Consider the following 19,218-nt stretch of genomic DNA (forward strand, 5'->3'; position numbering starts at 1 on the left):
ACAACCAAATAACTGCCCTTTTAAAAGTTGAGGGTCAAGGATAAGAGTAGAGTTTGGGTGTGGAGCAGCCAGTGTCCCAACCAGGCGGAATAGCGCAGCCGGCTGATCGTTAAGATCCAATCCTTTTCTAGAGCACCCTTGACTGACAGAGCCGGGCGCCAAAGACCGAGCGCAGAGCGGGAGGCCGCGAATCACAAGGGGCGGAATTCCAAGGCACTAACCCGGAACCGGTTTGGGACTCGACTCCCATTGTGAGGCGAGACCTGGGGCGGGCCATCAGCCAGAAAGGCTGTACCCTCCGGGCCAATGGACGAGTTGCATAGAACGAGCGGCAGCCGCGGTAGCCAATGGGTGTTGGCAAGAGGGCGGTTGAAGAAGGGGGGCGGGGAATCAATAAAGAATCTTTTTTTTCCCTAGACCCCTTAGAAGCGACGGGGCGGAGGTGCCGCAGGGTTGCAGGTGTGCGGCTCCGTCCCAGGGGATGCGGCGGCTCCGCGGACGGTGGGTTTTCTCGAGCCGGGAAGGTGACGACGGGGCTTGTGGCAGGTGGCTAGTTCACCTCCCCCTCGCTGCCGGCTCTGGCCCTTCTGAGGCAAAGCGGGGCTACGATGCTTGGGAGAAGTACCAGTTGGCTGCAGCCTGACCCGGTAGGGTGGGCAGGGCCCAGACTGCTGAAACAAGACTCCAGAAGTTTGTGGGCTCCTAGTCGGGACTCTGATTTCGTATCTAGAGAGCGGACTCTCTTTGCCGGTTGCCCCGTCTCCCACCAGGTGCAGCCACAGCGTTGTGACCCAGACAGGTGCTCTCCCGCTGCTCCTGCAGGCCTCCTGGGAATTCAGTGTCCTGGATTCTTCCCAGAGATTGTGGCACGGCGGTCCCAAGGGAAGCAGCGAGGAGGGGCTGAGGGGTGCTTTATGAATCTGATAACTGGTGACCTTAAGTAAACTTTAGTTATTTATCTACTGCACGTTGTGGAGAAGAGCTATTTATTTGACAGGGAAGTGAATAACAGTGATTTTCAACCTTTTTCATCTTCATAGCACACATAAACTACTAAACATCTGTGACACACCAAAACGTATATCTTTTTGCTGATTTGACAACAAAAAACATATAATTTTGATTCACTTACACCGATGGCTATTGTTGTGTTGATTGTTGTCATTTTTTAAATTTGACAATCAAAGGGAAAAGAGGTCAATGCCCCTGACTAGTCAGATACTGCATGTTTTAAAAATTCTTGCTGCACACCAATGAACTGTGATGCACAGGTTGAAAATTGCTGCCTTATAAGAATATGGGTGTTGGGGTGGTGGTGGTGGTGAGCTTGTAGATTTTGTGATGCTTTTCTTCTTGAATAGCCTAATGAATTTACTCCCCAATTATTTGTGGAACCAGAGTTTGCTGCCTGATTTTCCTCAGATCTTTTAATTCTCCCTTATTATGCAATATTTAGGAACTTCATTTTCGAGTGTTAGTCCTTGCAAAAAAGTGCCCAATTATAATATGCCATTGGTGATACATCATCTTCAAAAAGATTACGTAAGTGAACTACTTATTATACCTATTTCCAACTAGTAAAGAATGATTTCGAGATGGGAGTCAGGAAAATGGCTGTTCTCTGTGACTGAGCATGAAAGATCTATGAAGTTTTAGAGGGTGCAACTACTGAATTCCCTCTGTAAAGATAGGGAATACCAACAATATAAAAGGGATAGTGTTTGATATCTAAAATAGCATTTTATCCCCAGCACCAAAAATATGTCCTGGTACATAGTAGTAGCTAACAAATATTTGAGTAAAAAAAGTGGGTAATGGATGACAGAAAACCAAAATGTGAAGGAGAGGGCAGAAAAAACAAACAAATAAATAAAAACCACATGCATTCCTGGAAATAAAGGTTAGTTTTTATCCCTGCAAGCATAGCTATAAGTTTAAACTCAAGGTGTATTAATTTTGGTACTTTCTAAAATTAATCAGAAGATGTCAAAAGATTTTATACAATTAAGCCATGACTGATTAGAAATGTAAGATATATCCTAATGTCAATTTCACTGAGGTTAAAAATGTGTTAAAGTGCATTTGGTCAATGAAATAACCTATCAGTTTAGCACAGAACATTCAAGGACAAAGATCCCACTTTTGTTAGATATAGGTATGGAGTTACAAACTGTTGGGAAAAAAATAGGACATGCAAATTACAATGACTGCTGCCAAAATTGTAAAAACATGTTGACTCCAGCATAGTTTTAAAAGGATTGTTATTTCTGCTAGGTACCAATAAGTTTACCACCGTCCAATTACTAAGTTGATCTCATAGTCCAAGGGCAGCAAAATCTGATGATGGCTATCTGCATAAATTAGGATTCTCTTGACAACTATAATTAATCATTGTTTATTATCATATACTTATATTTTATATATTACAATTTATATATTATTGGAGTAACATTGCCTCCATATAGAAGGTAACCTGCTTGAATTTTAAAAATATGTGAACTTTCACAGATATATTTGTCTCTTGTAAGTTTTCTAGCAAAGTATAAGATCTTATTAAGCCAACATTAAAGATTTGCTGACATTTGGCCCGAACCTAGTTTCTCCTCTTTGTCTCTCATTAGTCTGTTTATTTTATAAGATCCAATTCAGATGCTGATTTCTTCTCACAACATCCTTGATCCCACTAAAAATATCTACTTTTCTGAACACCCAGTGTATTTTGTTAGTATGTATTGCACTTTTCATATATCTTCATTATTTAGCCAGTAAAGAAATATTTGCTTACTGTGTCCAGATACTGTACTAGGAAATGGATAATATCTGATATTTTTTGATGGCTTACTATGTCTTAGGCATTGTAAGATTCTTAACTGAGTTATCTCTTTTAATTCTCAAAACATTATGAGTATTAATCTATTATCTTTCCCATTTATAGATGAGGGAACAAATTTAAAAGTTTAAGTAATTTGCTTAGGATCACAGACCTACTAAGTGGTAGAATGAACATACAAGCGTACGTAGTCTATATTTACATCACAGCTTCCAGTTTGGAGTCTGTTATAATTTTTTATGTAAATTTTTTATGTACATATGTTTTACAAGATTATAAATTGATAGCAGGAGTACTATAGTCTTCTGTGATCCCTTATTGCTCTTAATGTAAAATAAGTGATTATAATACAGCTTGATAGTGGAAGCATGTAGCAAAGACATTAGATTAAGGTGGATGAGCACCATGAAGGCAACCTATAACAGACATTTAAGCGAAGTGCTGAGGATGAGTAGTCATTGGCCAGACCAAAGAAGAGAGAGACCCTGAGATTTGGGAGGATGGGTTAAAGGAATGCATTATGATAGTCCTAAGGCAGGGATCATGAAAGCTAGAACTATGGCCAATAACCCCATAAATCTATGTGTGGCTAGTCCAAATTAAACTCTAAAATGTAGTGTAAAACACCCACTAGATTTTGAAGACAATAAACAAAAACGTAAAATATCTCAGTTACTTTTTATATTGATTATTAAAATAATATTTTGTGGTATTTTTTCCTTTTTTTAAATTAATTTATTGTTACAGATGTTTCTCCTTTTACTCCCATTGACACCCTTCTTCCCATTCCTCCCTACCCTGTCCCCAACTTTGTTGTCCATGTCCATCGGTTATGTGTACATACATATAAGTTCTGTGGTTTATCCCCCCCCCCACTCCTCTTCTGAGGATTGTCAGTCTGTATCACAAAATATCATTTTGTTCTAGGATTTTTATGGATTCACAAGTCACCTTTAAGTCTTCTATTCCTTTTGAGTTTATTCTTGTGTAGTGTGTAAGTTAATGGTCTAATTTCATTTTTTGCATGTAGCTGTTTAATTTTCCCAACATCATTAATTAAAGAAGCTGTCTATTCCATTGTATGCTCTTGCCACCTTTGTTGAATATTAATTGAGCATTGTTTTGGGTCCATTTCTGGGTTCTCTGTTCTATTCCATTGATCTATATGCCTGTTCTTGTGTCAGTACCAGGCTGCTTTGATTACAGTGGCTTTGTAGTGTAACTTGATATCCGGTATTGCGATTCCTTTTACTTTGTCCTTTTTTCAAGATTGCTGTGGCTATTTGGGGTCTTTTTTAGTTCCATTATGAACTTCTGAAGTACTTGTTCTAGTTCTGTGAAATATGTCATTGATATTTTGATGGGGATTGCATTGAATCTATAGATTGCTTTGGGTAGTATGGACATGTTAATGATGTTAATTCTTCCAATCCATGAACAAGGTATGTGCTTCCACTTTTTTATATCTTCCTCTATTTCTTTTTTTCAATGTCTTGTAGCTTTCTGCAAATAGATTCTTTACTGCTTTGGTTAAGTTTATTCCTAGGTGTCATAATTTTTTTGCCTCAATGGTAAATAGGATTTTTTTTTAGTTTCTCGTTCTGTGAGTTCATTGGTGTATAAGAATGCCATCGACTTCTTGATGTTAATTTTGTATCCTGCTACTTTGCCAAATTCACTTATTAAGCCTAGTAGATTTTTGATGGAGTCTTTAGGGTTTTCTATATCATGTCATCTGCGAATAATGACAGTTTCACTTCTTCCTTTCCAATTTGGATCCCTTTTATTTTTTCTTCATGTCTGATTGCTGCGGCTAAGACTTCTAGTACTATATTAAATAAGAGTGGCGAAAATGGGCATCCCTGTCTTGTTTCGGTTCTTAAGGGAAATGCTTTTAATTTTTGCCCATTGAGTATGATGTTGACTATGGGTCTTTCATATATGGCCTTTATTATGTCAAGATATGATCCCTCTGTTCCCACCTTGCTGAGTGTTTTTATCAGAAATGGGTGCTGGATTTTGTTGAATGCTTTTTCACCATCTATTAATATGATCATATGGTTTTTATCCTTCATTTTGTTTATATGGTGTATCACATTTATTGATTTGTGAATATTGTACCACCTTTGCATCCCTAGGATGAATTTCACTTGGTCATAGTGAATAATTTGTTTAATGTATTGCTGGATCCAATTTGCTAGTATTTTGTTCAGGATTTTGTCATCTATGTTCATCAGGGATATTGGCCTGTAGTTTTCTTTCTTTGTAGTGTCTTTTTCTGGTTTTGGAATTAGAATTATGCTGGCCTCATAAAACGAGTTTGGAAGTCATCCTTCTTCTTGAATTTTTTGGAATAGTTTGAGGAGAATGGGTGTTAGTTCTCTCAATGTTTGGTAAAACTCCCCTGTGAAGTCCTCTGAGCATGGGCTTTTGTTTGCTGGGAGAGTCTTGATTACATCTTCAGTTTCCTTCATTGTTATTGATCAGTTCAAGTGTTCTGTCTCTTCCCAGTTTGGTTTTAGGTGACTATGTGTTTCTAGAAATTGGTCCATTTTGCCTAGATTGTCCAATTTGTTGCCGTATAATTGTTAATAGTGTTTTTTAATGACCCTTTGTATTTCTGTGGTGTCAGTTATTACTTGTCGTCTTTCATTTCTGATGTTGTGTATTTGGGTTTTCTGTCTGTGTTTCTTGGTGAGTCTAGCTAAGAGTTCATCAATCTTGTATATTTTTTCAAAAAGCAATTCTTTGTTTCATTGATTCTTTGAATTTTTTTTTGGTCTCCGTGTCCCTTATTTCTACTCTGATCTTTACTAGTTCCTTCCTTCTACTTGCTCTGGGATTTTCTTTTTGTTTGCTTTTTAGTTCATTAAGTTGTGAGGTTAGATGGTCAATTAGATATTTTTCTTGTTTCTTGATTTTGGCCTGTAGAGCTATGAACTTTCCTCTCAGTATTGCTTTTGTTGCATTCCATAGATTTTGTGTTCATTTTCATTGGTTTCCAGGAAATTTTTAATTTCTTCTTTGATCTCCATGGTAACCCATTCATTGTTCAATAACATGCTATTTAGCCTCCATGTTTTCAAATGTCTTTGAATGTTCTTGTTGCAGTTAATTTCTAGTTTCATGCCATTGTGATCTGAGAAGATGCTTGATATGATTTCAGTCTTCTTGAACTTGTAGAGACTTAGTTTGTGTCCTGACATGTAGTCTATCTTTGAGAATATCCCATGTGCACTTGAGAAGAATGTGAATTCTGCAATTTTGGGGTGTAATTCTCTGTAGATATCTATGAAATCCATTTGATCTAGAGCTTCATTTAGAGTCTGTGTTTCCTTGTTAATTTTTTGTCTAGAGGATCTATCCAGTGATGTCAGCAGGGTGTTGAAGTTTCCTGCTATGATTGTATTGCTGTCGATTTCTCCTTTGAAGTTCTCCAGAAGATTTTTAATATATGTTGGTGCTCCTATATTGGGTACATATATGTTTACCAAGGTTATGTCTTCCTGTTGAGTAGATCCTTTCAATATTATGTAGTGGCCTCTCTGTCTCTAGTTATGACCTTCATTTTGAAATCTATTTTATCAGATATGAGTATTGCTACCCCAGTTTTTTTTCCTTTCTGTTTGCTTGGTAGATTTTTTTACCATCCATTCTTTTTCAATCTATGTGAGTCTTTTGTTGTGAGGTGGGTGGGTCTCTTATAAACACACTCTCTCTCTCTCTCTCTCTCTCTCTCTCTATATATATATATATATATATATATATGAATCATGCTTTCTTATCCAATCAGCTACGCTGTGTCTTATTATTGGAGCATTCAAACCATTCACATTTAAGGTAATTATTTTTTTATTTTTTTTTTTTATTTTTTTTTTTATCCTCACCCGAGGACATTTTTCCATTTTTTGTTCAGGTAGAGTGGGAGGGAGAGAGAGGAACAGAGAGAGAGAGAGAAACATCGATGTGAAAGGAACACATCGAGTGGCAGCCACCCGCACAACCGACCAGGGCCGGGGACAAACTGTAACCAAGGTACGTGCCCTTAGCGGGAACCGAACCCGGGTCTCTTAGGACCGCAGGCCGACGCTCTAACCGCTGAGCCAAACCGGCCAGGGCTAAGGTAATTATTGATATGTGCTTATTTACTGCCATTTTTGTTTAGTGTGGTTATATTTTTCTTTCTATTTCTTCTACTAATTACAGAAGTTCTTTTAACATTTCTTGTAGTGCTGGTTTGATGCTAAATTATTTCCTTAGCCTTTTCTTTGTCTGGGAAGCTCTTTATTTCACCTTCTAATTTGAATGATAGCCTTGCTGAATAGAGTAGTCTTGTGTTCAGATCCTTGCTTTACATGACCTTCATTACTTCATGCTATTTCCTTCTGGCCTGTAGTGTTTCTGTTGAGAAGTCAAATGATAGCCTTATGGGGGTTTCTTTGTACGTAACCTGTTGCTTATCTCTTGTTGCTCTTAGTATTCTCTTCTTGTCTCTTATTTTTGGCATTTTAATTACTATGTGTGTCTTGGTGTGTGCCTGTTTGGGTTCTTCTTACTTGGGGCTCTCTGTGCTTCTTGAACTTGAATGTTTTCTGTCTTCATCAAGTTAGGGAAGTTTTCTGTCACTATTTCTTCGAATATATTCTCTAACCCTTGCTCTTTTTTTTCTTCTTTGGGGACTCCTATGATGCAAATGTTATTATATTTCCAGTTGTCCCATAGTTCTTTAAGCTGTCTTCCTGTTTTTTAACTGTTTTTTTCTTTTGGTTTTTTTGATTGATTGATTTTTTTTCTGCCCTGTGTTCTAATTGACTGATCCAGTCCTCAACTTCCTCTACTCTGGTTATTCCTTCTAGTGTGTTCTTTATTTCTTTTGTGTCATTCTTCATTTCCACTTGGTTGGTTTTCATTGTTCTTATATCTTTACTCATGGTGTTGGTGTCCTTACTCATGCTGTTGAGCTTCCTCAAGATCATGGCTCTGAACTCTACCTCTGATAACTTGCTTTACTGCATTTTATTTATCTCATCTTTGGTAGAGTGGGATTTGTTTCTTTGTTTCACCATTTTGGCTGTCTCAGCGGGTTTTGGCCTGCCAAATTTTTCCTGTCGGTGTTGGTATTCTGTTGTTTGTGGCTCCATCTACTGGGTTTGGGTGAGTGTGGGAGGACCCACTTTATTTTTTATTTTAATTGTTTTTTATCCTCACCCAAGGACATTTTTTGCATTTATCTTCAGATACAGTGGGAGAAAGAGAGGGGGAAAGAGACAGAAAGAATTATTGATGTTAGAGAAAGACATCAACTGGTTGCCACCCACACGACCCCAGCCGGGGCTGGGGACCAACTGTAATCAGGGTACGTGCCCGTAGCAGGAACCGAACCTGGGACTCTCTGGTCTGGGGGCTGACACTCTAACCGCTGAACCAAACCAGCCAGGGCGGGAGGACCCATTTTAAACAGCACTGTCAAGTCTTACTTTCCTGGGTAGATTTGCAAGCCCAGGAAAGGTTCACTTATTCTCTAGCTTTTTGCCTGGAGGCTATTTGTCTCAGTTACTCAGGGTCTTGGGTTGTAGCCCTCAGTTGCATCAAAAATTCCCTCAGGTGTTCAGTGTAAGAGAATTTCCAGAGGGTGGGGCAGATGCTTGTTAATGAGCCTCAATTTGAATTTCTTTGGCCCGGCTGTGTGGAGTTGAATCTCTGAGGTAGGGGCTGCTGCTGCTTCTCAGAGTTCGGGGAAGGAACAAGATGACCACCATCCTGTGTTGCAAAAACTCTGAGCGCCCTACAAACCCCAGATGTCTCCCCACAGAGATCCAATGCAGTCAATGCAGTCTGCCTTCCCTTTGCCGGAGCCCAAAGGGAGTGACCACAGCTAGTTTAGTGCTCTGTCCTGGTTCTCTGTGCTGTGGAGCCAACTTGGGATTTTAACCCAGAGGGTGCTGCTCATAGCTATAAATGCTGCTGTTTATGGGCTCCCAGCCTGTGGCCCTCTCGTGCCTCTGCAGACCTACCAGGCTTGATTCAGTGTACCTGGTTATATGGTCCTCTCCAGCTGCTTTTCTGTACCCTTTTTCCGACGCTTTGTCTTTATTTTAATTGTAATTCCAGTTTGGTCCGGGGAGATGGTCTGTGTAGCTTCCGTTCACTCTGCTCCCATTTTGGAATCTCCCCTACTCTACTATTGATTCTCTGTAAATTATTCTTTATTTCAGTTAGTGCATCCTTCATTTCTGACTGGTTCCTTTTTATGTTGTTGATGTTCTCAATTAGTTCCTTGGCGGTCTCCTGAAGTTCCTTAAATGTGTCACTAAGTTCTTTCAGCAGCATTATAACCAGTGTTTTGAACTCTGCATCTGATTGATTGCTTATCTCCATTTTGCTGAATTCTTTTTCTGGAATTCTGCTCTTTACTTTCATTTGGGACATGTTTCTTTGTCTCCTCATTGTGGCTGCTTCCCTGTGATTGTTTCTATGTATTAGGTAGAGTTGCTATGTCTTCTAGGCTTCATAGGGTGGCCTATTATTGTAGGCGTCCTGTAGGGTCCAGTGCCTCAGCCTCCCTGAACACCCCAGCTGGGCCCTCAAGGTGCATCCCTAGTGTGGACTGTACACCCTTCTGTTGTAATTGAGTCTCGTCAATGGAGGTACCGAGTCAGATCAGCTGCAAGGACTAACTGTGCCCACTGACCACTGGCCTCTGACTCCCTTGGAGGATCAGCTGTGCAGGGGCCCAACACACAGAGTAAGACTTACTTCAGCAGGGTTCTGGTGCCCACTGGGTCCACTCACTGAGTGTGTCACTTGTGGAGGTGGTTGGGTGGTGGTGCTTTGATGTGGTCTGAAGCTGTCCACTGGGTGTGCTGGCTCTGGGGCAAGGTCAGTAACTGCCTGTGTTCTATCCGAGCCACCCGGCATGAGCTACAACGTGATCTGCAGATGGCTGCTCCTTGTGCTGGGCTTGGAAGTACCCAGGCAAAGCCAAGTTGTGAACCAAAGCTGGCTGCTTCTAGTGCCAGACCTGGGGTCACTTAACGAGAGGTATGGGGCTTGCTGAGACCTGATATTTCTTGTTTGAGAGATTTTAGGAAACTGAAGCAGGATCTAAGACAGGCCAATCCTATGGTAATGCCTTTAGAAACAGCTTGGGTGGGCCTGAAAGTTGGGTGGGGCAGGGCCTCAGGGAATCACCAGGATGTGCAAACAGTATGAGCAAGATATAGGAGTCCCAGATATGGCGGCTGTCTGCCACCCCCGGGAAGGAACAATGGCCTCTGCCAGCATGTCTGTCCAGGGGAAAGCCGCCTCTCCAGCCCTCGTCTGGAGGTCAAACAGCTCAGTTCTTCCCTGTATGTCTCTGGATCCACTCAGGCTGCCTCCCCTCCAAGATTAGAGGGAGCAAGTTTGAGTAAGTCTTTGGGGGTTCCCTTTAAGAGGAACTGCCTGGGGCTCCAGCAGCCTCAGCCTCCCTCAGTCTCAGTTGCCACTGGTTTAACAGCCAGAAGTGATGGGGATTCTCTTTCTGGCACTGGAACCCTGAGCTGGGTGCCTGATGCGGGACGGGGACCCCTTCAGGGAGGACCTTCCCACTGAGGTGTCCTCCTGATTTTTATCCACCACTCATGAGTGTGGGACCAGCCTGTCCACCTCCTACCAGTCTTGGTGTGGCGGCTTCGTTAATCTTGTAATCGTAGGACTTCCATTCAGCTCAGTGTCAGGTGGTTCTGAATGATGGTTGTGTTGTAGTTTAGTTGTAAATTTGATGTGGTTGTGGGAGGAGGCGATATTGCCTTTGCCTACGCCGCCATCTTGACCGGAAGTCCTGCCTTTTTCTTTTAAGCGTATACTTTGCCCATAGAAGTTTGAGTTTGCCTACCTTACATTCTTTGAGTTATCACATTCTACTCTTTCCCGTTCCCCAATCATCTTCTTATTTTAAGTTATATTTTTACCTCCTATTTGTTAGGTAGAGTGTTATGTAATAAACATATTGTTTTTGGAGCAGGTGGGCTACCTATCTCTCAGATCCTCATAGTGGTGGAGTAATTGGTAGAGGAAGGAAAAAGCCAAGTTTTGACTTCAGTAATTCCTTAAAGTATGCTGCAGCATAGGTACTAGTGAAAAGCATATTTGGGTGGTTTAATTATTTAAAAATAATTTTTTTTGTCTTTATTAATTTTTTAGAGAGAGAATAAGTGAGAGGGAGAGACAGATAGAAACATCAATGAGAGAGAACATTGATTGTCCACCTCCTGCATGCCCCCCCCTGGGGATTTGGCTCACAACCTGGGCATGTGCCTGATGGGGAATGGAACCAGCATCCTCTTGGTGCATGGGTTGATGCTCAACCACTGAGTCACACCAGCTGGACATGGGTTGTTTAATTATTTATAAATGAATTTGCTTCTTTTCTTTTTTATGTTGCTTATAAACATTGTACCTCATGAGTATTCTTCATTCTCCTCTGGAGGAAAACTGAATCCTTACCCAGCCCATTTGATAACTTGAACTCCATAAGGAATGTAGGCCAGAGTGCTGATTAAATGTGGTCCTCTAAAAATACAAATCTTCAAGAGTGTTCACTAAACTGATTTGGGATCAGATGTTAAAACATTCCATTTTTAAAATTTTTATTAGGTAATATTGAGATATGCAAAATAATGTGGTTGTAAGTGTGCAAGTAAACCAGCTCCCTGACCACTCAACAAAATACGTTCTAGTTTATAACATTTATCCATTTCTGTGGTGTAAATACTGCCATCTTGGCTTTCTACATCCCAACATAATGTTCGGTATGGAGCTGGGAAGAGATGTGCACAAATTGACTTTTGCTGGTTAACACCAGCAGGCTCCAACATACCCCTAATTATTGCATATATGTCATGAAGTATGAAAGACCAAGGGACCTACCACTTGACTGAAGAACTAGAACAATACCAGTATTATTGTGACTTTTCTGTTTCCTTTGTCAAAGTTATTTAAAGATTTTTGCCTTGGATGAAATAATAGCAAACTTTCTTAACTTGTTTAGTGTATGCCAAGAACTGTTCTTCTTAGTAAATCCTTTAATACTATGAAGTAACTCTATGAAGAAACAATATTATTTTACAAATGAAATTGCACTTAGGGAGGTGAAGTCACTTAGACCACAGAGCTAGCAAGTAGAAGAACCAGGTTTCTAACCTAGGCAGTCTGACTTTGGGCTCATAATCACTATACTACACTGTTTCTTTTTTTAAAAATTTTCACTGGAGGATATATTTATCATTGAATTTTTTCCACAAAGTGGAAGGGAGGGTGGGGGGAGTGAGAGAGAGAGAGAACATCCATTGGTTGTTGAGAGAGAGACATCAATTGGTTGCCTCCCACACACCTCCCAACTAGGATTAGTATCAAACATGCAACCCAGGTACATGGCCTTGACTGGGAATTGAACCCATGACCCTTTGTGCAAGAGTTGACACTGTAACCACTTAACCACATTTGCCAGGGCTACATTTTTTTTTTTTTAATGTTTAAAAAAACATTTTTTTTTCTTTATTAATTCTGGAGAGAGAGGAAGGGGGAGGAAGAGAGTGATAGAAACACTGATGAGAGAGAACACTGATTGGCCGCCTCCTGCACACCCCCACTGGGGATCGGGCCCGCAGCCTGGGCATGTGCCCTGACTGGGAATTGAACTGGCGACCTCTTGGTGCATGGGTCAATGTTCAACTGCTGAGCCACACCAGCCAGGCAATGATGTTTTAATTTATGAATATATGTGCTTAAAAGTCTAGGGCCAAAAGGCTTGTATTTGACTGTAAGGACAGTATTTGCCTAAAATAAGATCAAAAGGGCTGCTACTGATTATGTGTTCCAATTTAGAGGATTTCAGTTTTATGAAATACCTTGGGAAATTTTGAAAGTCTACATTAGAAGTGGTTTGCTTGCAGTCTTTTTTTTGTTTTATTTTTTGCATGCTTTGCCCATTTTATGGGAGTGTGAAATTGACAGTGATTTTTTTTTGAGAGTTCATTTTCTGTTTTTTTGAAATTTTAGTTCTCTCTAACCTCCATTTTAGCAGCATGGCAGTTCAGGAGATGGTTATGGCACATGAGTGATTGGAAACAAAAAGATAATGATGAGTATATTTTTGATGATGTTATTAGATACATACAGAGTCAGTTAAACAAAAATTACTGGGAACTTGAAAAGGAAAAATTCTATAAAAGTACAGTGACATTGTAGTAAAAACATCTTTTTATTTGAGTTTAGAAATAAGGAATTTGCATCCACTTTTAAGTGATAAACAGAAAAGGCTCAAACAATAGGATAAAAAAGGAAAAGGATAAAACAGATTTGTGCATTTTTCTATTAAATTTAGTTAGTCTTGCTCAATTCTTATGTTTTGATTTAGTAGAAGATACTATTTAAATTGCCAATTACTAGAGAAATATTCTTCACTTCAATAAAAAAATTTTAATTGGGCGATATTAAAGTATTTAAGGGAGGAAACCATGGTAGAGGGAAACCTAACTGGTTGAAGTTTTAAAGTGTTTTTCTGCCTGTATACAGAACTTTATTTAAACCTTCCATATATAGAAAATCAACTTTTAAAAAAAATCTACTAACAGATTTGAATCTCAAAATTTAGCAATGCATTTGTAAGATTTAGCGATCACAGGCTGCTAATAAAGTGGAAGGAGATGTAACCTAACGGAACCTGGATGTAAATTCTGTCATTTAACTGGTTGTGTATAGTGTGCAAATTATGTAACTTCTCTGAATTGTATTTTATAAATAGAAATGCTGGTATCTCACATTCAGAGCTGTGGTGGGGATTAAACTTAGTGGATATTTGCTATTTTTTCTTCATATTGGTCAGAAATGTTTATGATCATACAGTGATAAAGCTGGAAGAGCCCATGGCAGTCTCATCCCACCCTCATTTTGTAGGAGAGGAAAAGTCAGCTCTGTCACTGTGATCAATGAGTGAATTTGAAGTAAGAAAACATGGTTTGTGTATATATCCCATACTCGTTCTGAGCCTTGGCCTCCCATTATCTACTTTGAAAATCTCTTTTTCAAGGAAAAGACTCACTCAACATCTTTTCCAACTTTTCTACTGTGCCTTCCCATAATGCAAAAGCTAGATAAGAGACATAACTACATTTCCCATCTCCACTGTAATGAGGGATTTTAGCTGTGCTGTAGATTCCGCCAGCCAGATACACATTTTTCAAACCTAAAATCAAAGTGTGCAAAAGAGTCAGGTGTGTTAAGCATTTGTCTTATTACTGTGTGGGTCGAGCACAGTGGTTCTCAGACTTTAGCATGCATTAAGATCATCTGGAGGGTTTGCTGAAGCACAGATTACTCTATTAGTCCCACCCCTAGAGTTCTGGATTCAGTTGGTCTGGGATGGGCCTGAAAAGTTCATCCTTCTAACAAGTTTCAGTGCATGTACTCTCTTTGATGGTTTGACAGCATGAGTTTCTGGAAATTGGAGAAACAATCTGTCTTGCATCCATCTAAGAGAAATGTTTACAATTCAGGATTTATATGAAAACCGCCATGAAAATTTTAAAATTTATTTCATGGAGGCCCCAAGTACAGTTACTTTCCTCTATCACCATCTTCATCTCTGCTATTAAAATGGCCTAGGACATTGCAAAGTACTGAGAAGTTCTTCAAAGAAAGGCAAATAATTAAAAGCACTAATTAGAAACAAATAAGCATTTACTCTTTGTTTGGTGTTAGGAGCTTTTGTTTAGGTGGTTTGGATTGAAAGTGGGGGAGGGTAGGAGGTTATGGTGAGCACTAAGGGACAAAATTAAATGGTGAACCATGAAAATGTGCATTGGTCTCCACAAGGTTTAAGAATTCTAATTTTTTTTTATTTTAATTGGTGGGCTTTTTCTTTAACTGATTAATTAGGTGGGGTGGCTGGGGAAAATCCTTGCCACTTTTATGTTACCCCCCTTTAATTCTTTTGTATCCTTACAATATTTTTATTGTTTCAGGGAATTTTATTTCAAGTTTAGGATTTATGTGTAGGTTTAACCTAAAAATGACTTTTAATTTAAGAAATAGTAAAATATAAGTAGTTATATCTTTGATCAAATTACATTGTCCTACAGTTGTTTCTGAATTTTACCGATTTTGTACCCTAGCCTTTCTGTGTTCTTCTAAAATTGTTCTACAGAGTCTGGATTTCTCTTTTTGATATCTCAGACTAGTGGTCATTTTGGCAAATTGGCTCCTTTATTTGTTAAAAAACTACTTATGCTGTGCCTGCCATGTGTCAGCAACTCTTGCGAGGCTCCGGGGAGATGATGATGATCAGACACCTTGCCACACTCAGGAAACTTCTAGTGAAATGGGGACGAGAGAGACTCTTGGTTATATGTTAGCATAAGTGTAACATTTAGATGAGAAGGAAGGAAGGTGTGTAGTCATAGTTTCAGTTAGAGTGATTTAACTTCTCAGGAAAGGCTTCAATGGGAAACAGATGTCTGGCTGGGAGCTGAAGCATGAGGAGGAGTTAGTAGGCCAAGAAGGGAGCAATCCATTTCCTAGGCAGAGGGCACAGTGTGCACAAATGCCGAGAACAGGGAAGAGCTGAACAAGAACAGTGACTAAAAGAAGGCCAGTGTCGTTGGAGTAGAGAGGATGGACTGGGGAGAGTAGGGTGGGAGAAGGAGTTGGAGAAGGAGGAAGTAAATCAAGAGTGAATATTGGAAATTTAGGGATCATTACAGCGACCCAGGTGAGAAAATGGTGCTGGCAGGGAAAGAAATAAATGTAGGCAGTTTTGAGCCATATTTAGATGTGGTTTGAAAAAATGTATATATATAGCTTATTGGGTTGAAGTGCATTGCAGAAGTTACAGGTTGATTGATTTTTACTTTTTTCTCTTTAGGAATTATCCAGCCTACCTTTGCTACTAATGAACAGAAAACTGATTTAAATGAAGTGCCAACAAGGGATTGTCCTTGATTTTTATACTTTATAGTATTCCTCAAATTATTGTCACATTTTCTCTTACATTAAAAACTGCATTTAAGTTAGAAACATGAAGCAGTTGAAAAGGAAAAGGAAAAGCAACTTTAGTGTTCAAGAAACTCAGACTCTTTTGAAAGAAATTACAAAAAGGAAAGAAGTCATTTTTTCTAAGCAGCTCAATACAACAATTAACGTGATGAAGCGCATGGCTTGGGAGGAGATTGCGCAGTGTGTGAATGCTGTGGGAGAAGGAGAGCAGAGGACGGGGACCGAAGTGAAAAGAAGGTACCTGGACTGGCGAGCACTTATGAAGAGAAAGAGGATGAAGGCGAACATTAAGCTGGTTGGTTCTGGGTTTCCCCTTCCTTCATCCGACTTAGACGATTCTCTTACTGAAGAGATTGATGAAAAGATTGGATTCCGAAATGATGCAAATTTTGACTGGCAAAATGTGGCAGATTTCAGGGATGCAGGTGGATCCTTAACTGAGGTCAAAGTGGAAGAGGAAGAAAGGGATCCTCAGAGTCCTGAAGTAAGTATTAGTCTGTGAGCCTTTTATTCATCTAATTTCTTCAGTTCTGATATGTGAGTTAGTTATAGTCCAGGAGCAGATAATAGGTCCAGATTTTCAAGCTAACTTAAAAATACATATAAAGTCACTCCATTTTTTCCTCTTTATATCATTAATCTCTTTCTTGTCACCTAAATATACTCTCTTGCTTATATGTTAGTGACATTAGCTGATTCATTGTAAATACTGAAAATTCAAAGTAAATGGTTTTACGTCCTCAAACCGTACAAAAAGATTTTAAGAGCTATTTAGACAAATTAACAACCATGAAATAAAAATAATACTGAAAATTGCTTTTCTCCTTTTAGTTTGAGATTGAGGAGGAAGAAGAAATCCTGTCTTCGGTCATACCAGATTCTAGGAGGGAAAATGAACTTCCTGATTTCCCTCACATCGATGAGTTTTTTACTCTAAACTCAACTCCATCCAGGTCTGCCTATGATGAGCCCCATTTGCTTGTAAATATAGAGAAACAGAAACTAGAGTTGGAAAAGCGACGGCTGGATATCGAGGCTGAACGGCTGCAGGTGGAGAAGGAGCGGCTGCAGATCGAGAAGGAGCGGCTGCGACTCTTAGACCTGGAGCACGAGCGGCTGCAGCTGGAGAAGGAGCGGCTGCAGCTGGAGAGGGAGCGGCTGCGGTTGCAGATAGTCAGTGCCGAGAAACCATCTTTGGAAGCTGAACTTGGTCAAGGTGAGAAGGCCGTACTCCAGCCGCAGGACATAGAAACGGAGAAGTTAAAACTTGAGAGAGAACGCTTGCAACTAGAAAAAGACAGGCTGCAGTTTCTGAAATTTGAATCAGAGAAGCTGCAGATTGAGAAGGAACGCTTACAAGTAGAGAAAGAGAGGCTCCGAATCCAGAAGGAAGGACACTTGCAGTGATGTCTCTAGGTCTCCATGAGCAAATGTTTGTAAACCACAGGTTTTTCTCCACGTCGGGCAATAGGAAAACGGTCACAGGATTAGCTATTTTTCCCCCTGTTTAATGTCAGTGTTTTCAATAGGAAAAAGATAGTTGTATGTGAGTAACTGTATGCTAAGTAGTATGTCATATTAAAATCACATGCCCTAGCATAAACAGTATAGCAGGAACTATTGTGCTGTACTCCTTAAATTAGTAAAATTACATAGTGTGTATAATCTGTACACTCAGAGTTTACAATATGTCTGTGTAAATTTCTAGCTCAGTGTTTTTCAACTGGTGGTGATTTTGGGCCCCAGAGGATGTTTGGCAATGTTTGGAGACATTTTTGGTTGTCAAAAATGGGAAGTGGGGTGAGTTGCTGCTGGAATGTAGTAGGTAGAGGCCAGGGATGCCTATGTCCGGCAGTGCACAGGACAGCACCCCCTGCAAAAGAATTATCCAACCCAAAATGTCAGTATTACTGAGGGAGAAACCCTATCCTAGCCTAAAAGTGTACCTCTATAGCTTTGTTTTATAGTTTTAGACTATAAAAACCTCAGATATTTATGTGTGTAGTTACTTAAATGGCCAAAAAGCTTTTAACTATGGAACATTACTGTGTAGTATATAGAATTTAGGAAGTGATGAAAATTATAGATACTTTATTTCCATGTTTCCATCTAAAAATAACCCAATTCAGAAAACAATAGAGGGAACATCAGAAATTGTCCAAAATGAGTCACTTTGAAAGCAATTCATTCATCTAACCATAAATGCTTTAGAAACAACACACACTTTTTAAGCTTTAGTTCCCTTTCTTCTTTAAATCCATTTTCATCATTTAGATATAAAAATTGTCATTTCAACCACATACTGAAATCTTAATGTAACCGAACGGTTGAAGCTAGTGAAAATGATACCAATATAAAAATGGTACCAATAGTCCATGAGCTTGAATTCAGTGAGTGGTTATTTGATTTTTAAAGTAAATAGTAGCAGCTGTGTGGGGGTGGGGGTGGGGATGGGGGTGGGGGGGAAGTGTCCTCTGAATCATGATGATGCTGAAATAATGATAGTAGCTGTGTGTTATGAGTTAGGGAAGCACTTAGTGCTCACTATCTGACCTAATCTGTAGAATAATTCTTGAGGGTAGTATCTAATATTTCTTAATTTGAGGCTCAGAGAAGTCACACAGTGAATAAATGGATGATCTCATATATTGTGGTATATTTTATCTTTGCCCCTTCCTGAGGAACAAAGTTTTTATCTTCAGTCCCTTTGGTATTTATTCTGAGACCAAAGGCTTGCTTTGCCTGGTCATTTGCCTTCAGTCCCCTGAAGGTGCTGTTTCCACAATCCAGGTGACTCTAATGCACACTAAAGTTATCACTGCCTGAGATCTCTTTGTATTTTCAGATTTCCAGGGCTGATTTTTAGCTTTAATACATCTCTTCTGTTGACTGATACTACCTTGATTCTGTGTTTGGTCCTTGTTAATTTAAGAATGTCCTGAAACCATATGTGATATTGGAGTATGGGTACATAAGGAAAAAAATATACTTCTACTTAGTTACCTTGACTTTGACATAGTGTTATTTTTCTATAACAGAAATAAATGCTTCTACCCTAGAAATAAAATTTGCCTATACTATCTGAAAGCTGATCATTTCAAGCAATGCTTTGTACTGTAAGGGTTGAGGTTATCAAGCCTGGAAGAGCCTTACCATGGTGAATGGGATTGGGGGACCTAACTTTTATGATAGGCCTTATGCTGTGTGCTTTTCACACATTATTTTATTTGCTCCTTCGAATATCCCTAGAGCTAAGTTATCTTATGCCTACTGTTATAAGAAAGGAAACAGTGCCTTGTTAGTTTAATTAACTAAATACCATGAAAAATGACATATCAATCCTGACCCAAGAT

General features: G+C 39.5%; 1 protein-coding gene across 2 annotated transcripts; it reads left to right on the plus strand.

Moving 5' to 3' along the window:
- The first annotated feature begins 435 nt into the window (after positions 1–435).
- MSANTD4 (Myb/SANT DNA binding domain containing 4 with coiled-coils) lies at positions 436–18,284 on the plus strand. Of its 2 annotated transcripts, XM_036258861.1 has the most exons (4): positions 436–501; positions 1,457–1,542; positions 15,735–16,349; positions 16,697–18,284. In XM_036258861.1, the coding sequence occupies exons 3-4, from the start codon at positions 15,888–15,890 to the stop codon at positions 17,270–17,272; spliced, it is 1,038 nt and encodes a 345-aa protein (XP_036114754.1). In that variant the 5' UTR covers positions 436–501; positions 1,457–1,542; positions 15,735–15,887; the 3' UTR covers positions 17,273–18,284. The 2 variants fall into 2 exon arrangements, with proteins under 2 accessions (XP_036114754.1, XP_036114755.1); XM_036258862.1 differs by lacking the exon at positions 1,457–1,542 and having other exon boundaries at positions 438–501.
- Positions 18,285–19,218: the final 934 nt, after the last annotated feature.

Source organism: Molossus molossus, unplaced genomic scaffold (assembly GCF_014108415.1).
Source record: "Molossus molossus isolate mMolMol1 unplaced genomic scaffold, mMolMol1.p scaffold_m16_p_13, whole genome shotgun sequence".
NCBI lineage: Eukaryota > Metazoa > Chordata > Mammalia > Chiroptera > Molossidae > Molossus > Molossus molossus.

Bases quoted from the DNA above. Each gene is read 5' to 3' on its own strand.
- MSANTD4 (XM_036258861.1), top strand. From the start codon at position 15,888: ATGAAGCAGTTGAAAAGGAAAAGGAAAAGCAACTTTAGTGTTCAAGAA. The intron at 16,350-16,696 runs GTAAGTATTAGT...TTCTCCTTTTAG, and splicing joins GGGATCCTCAGAGTCCTGAA to TTTGAGATTGAGGAGGAAGA.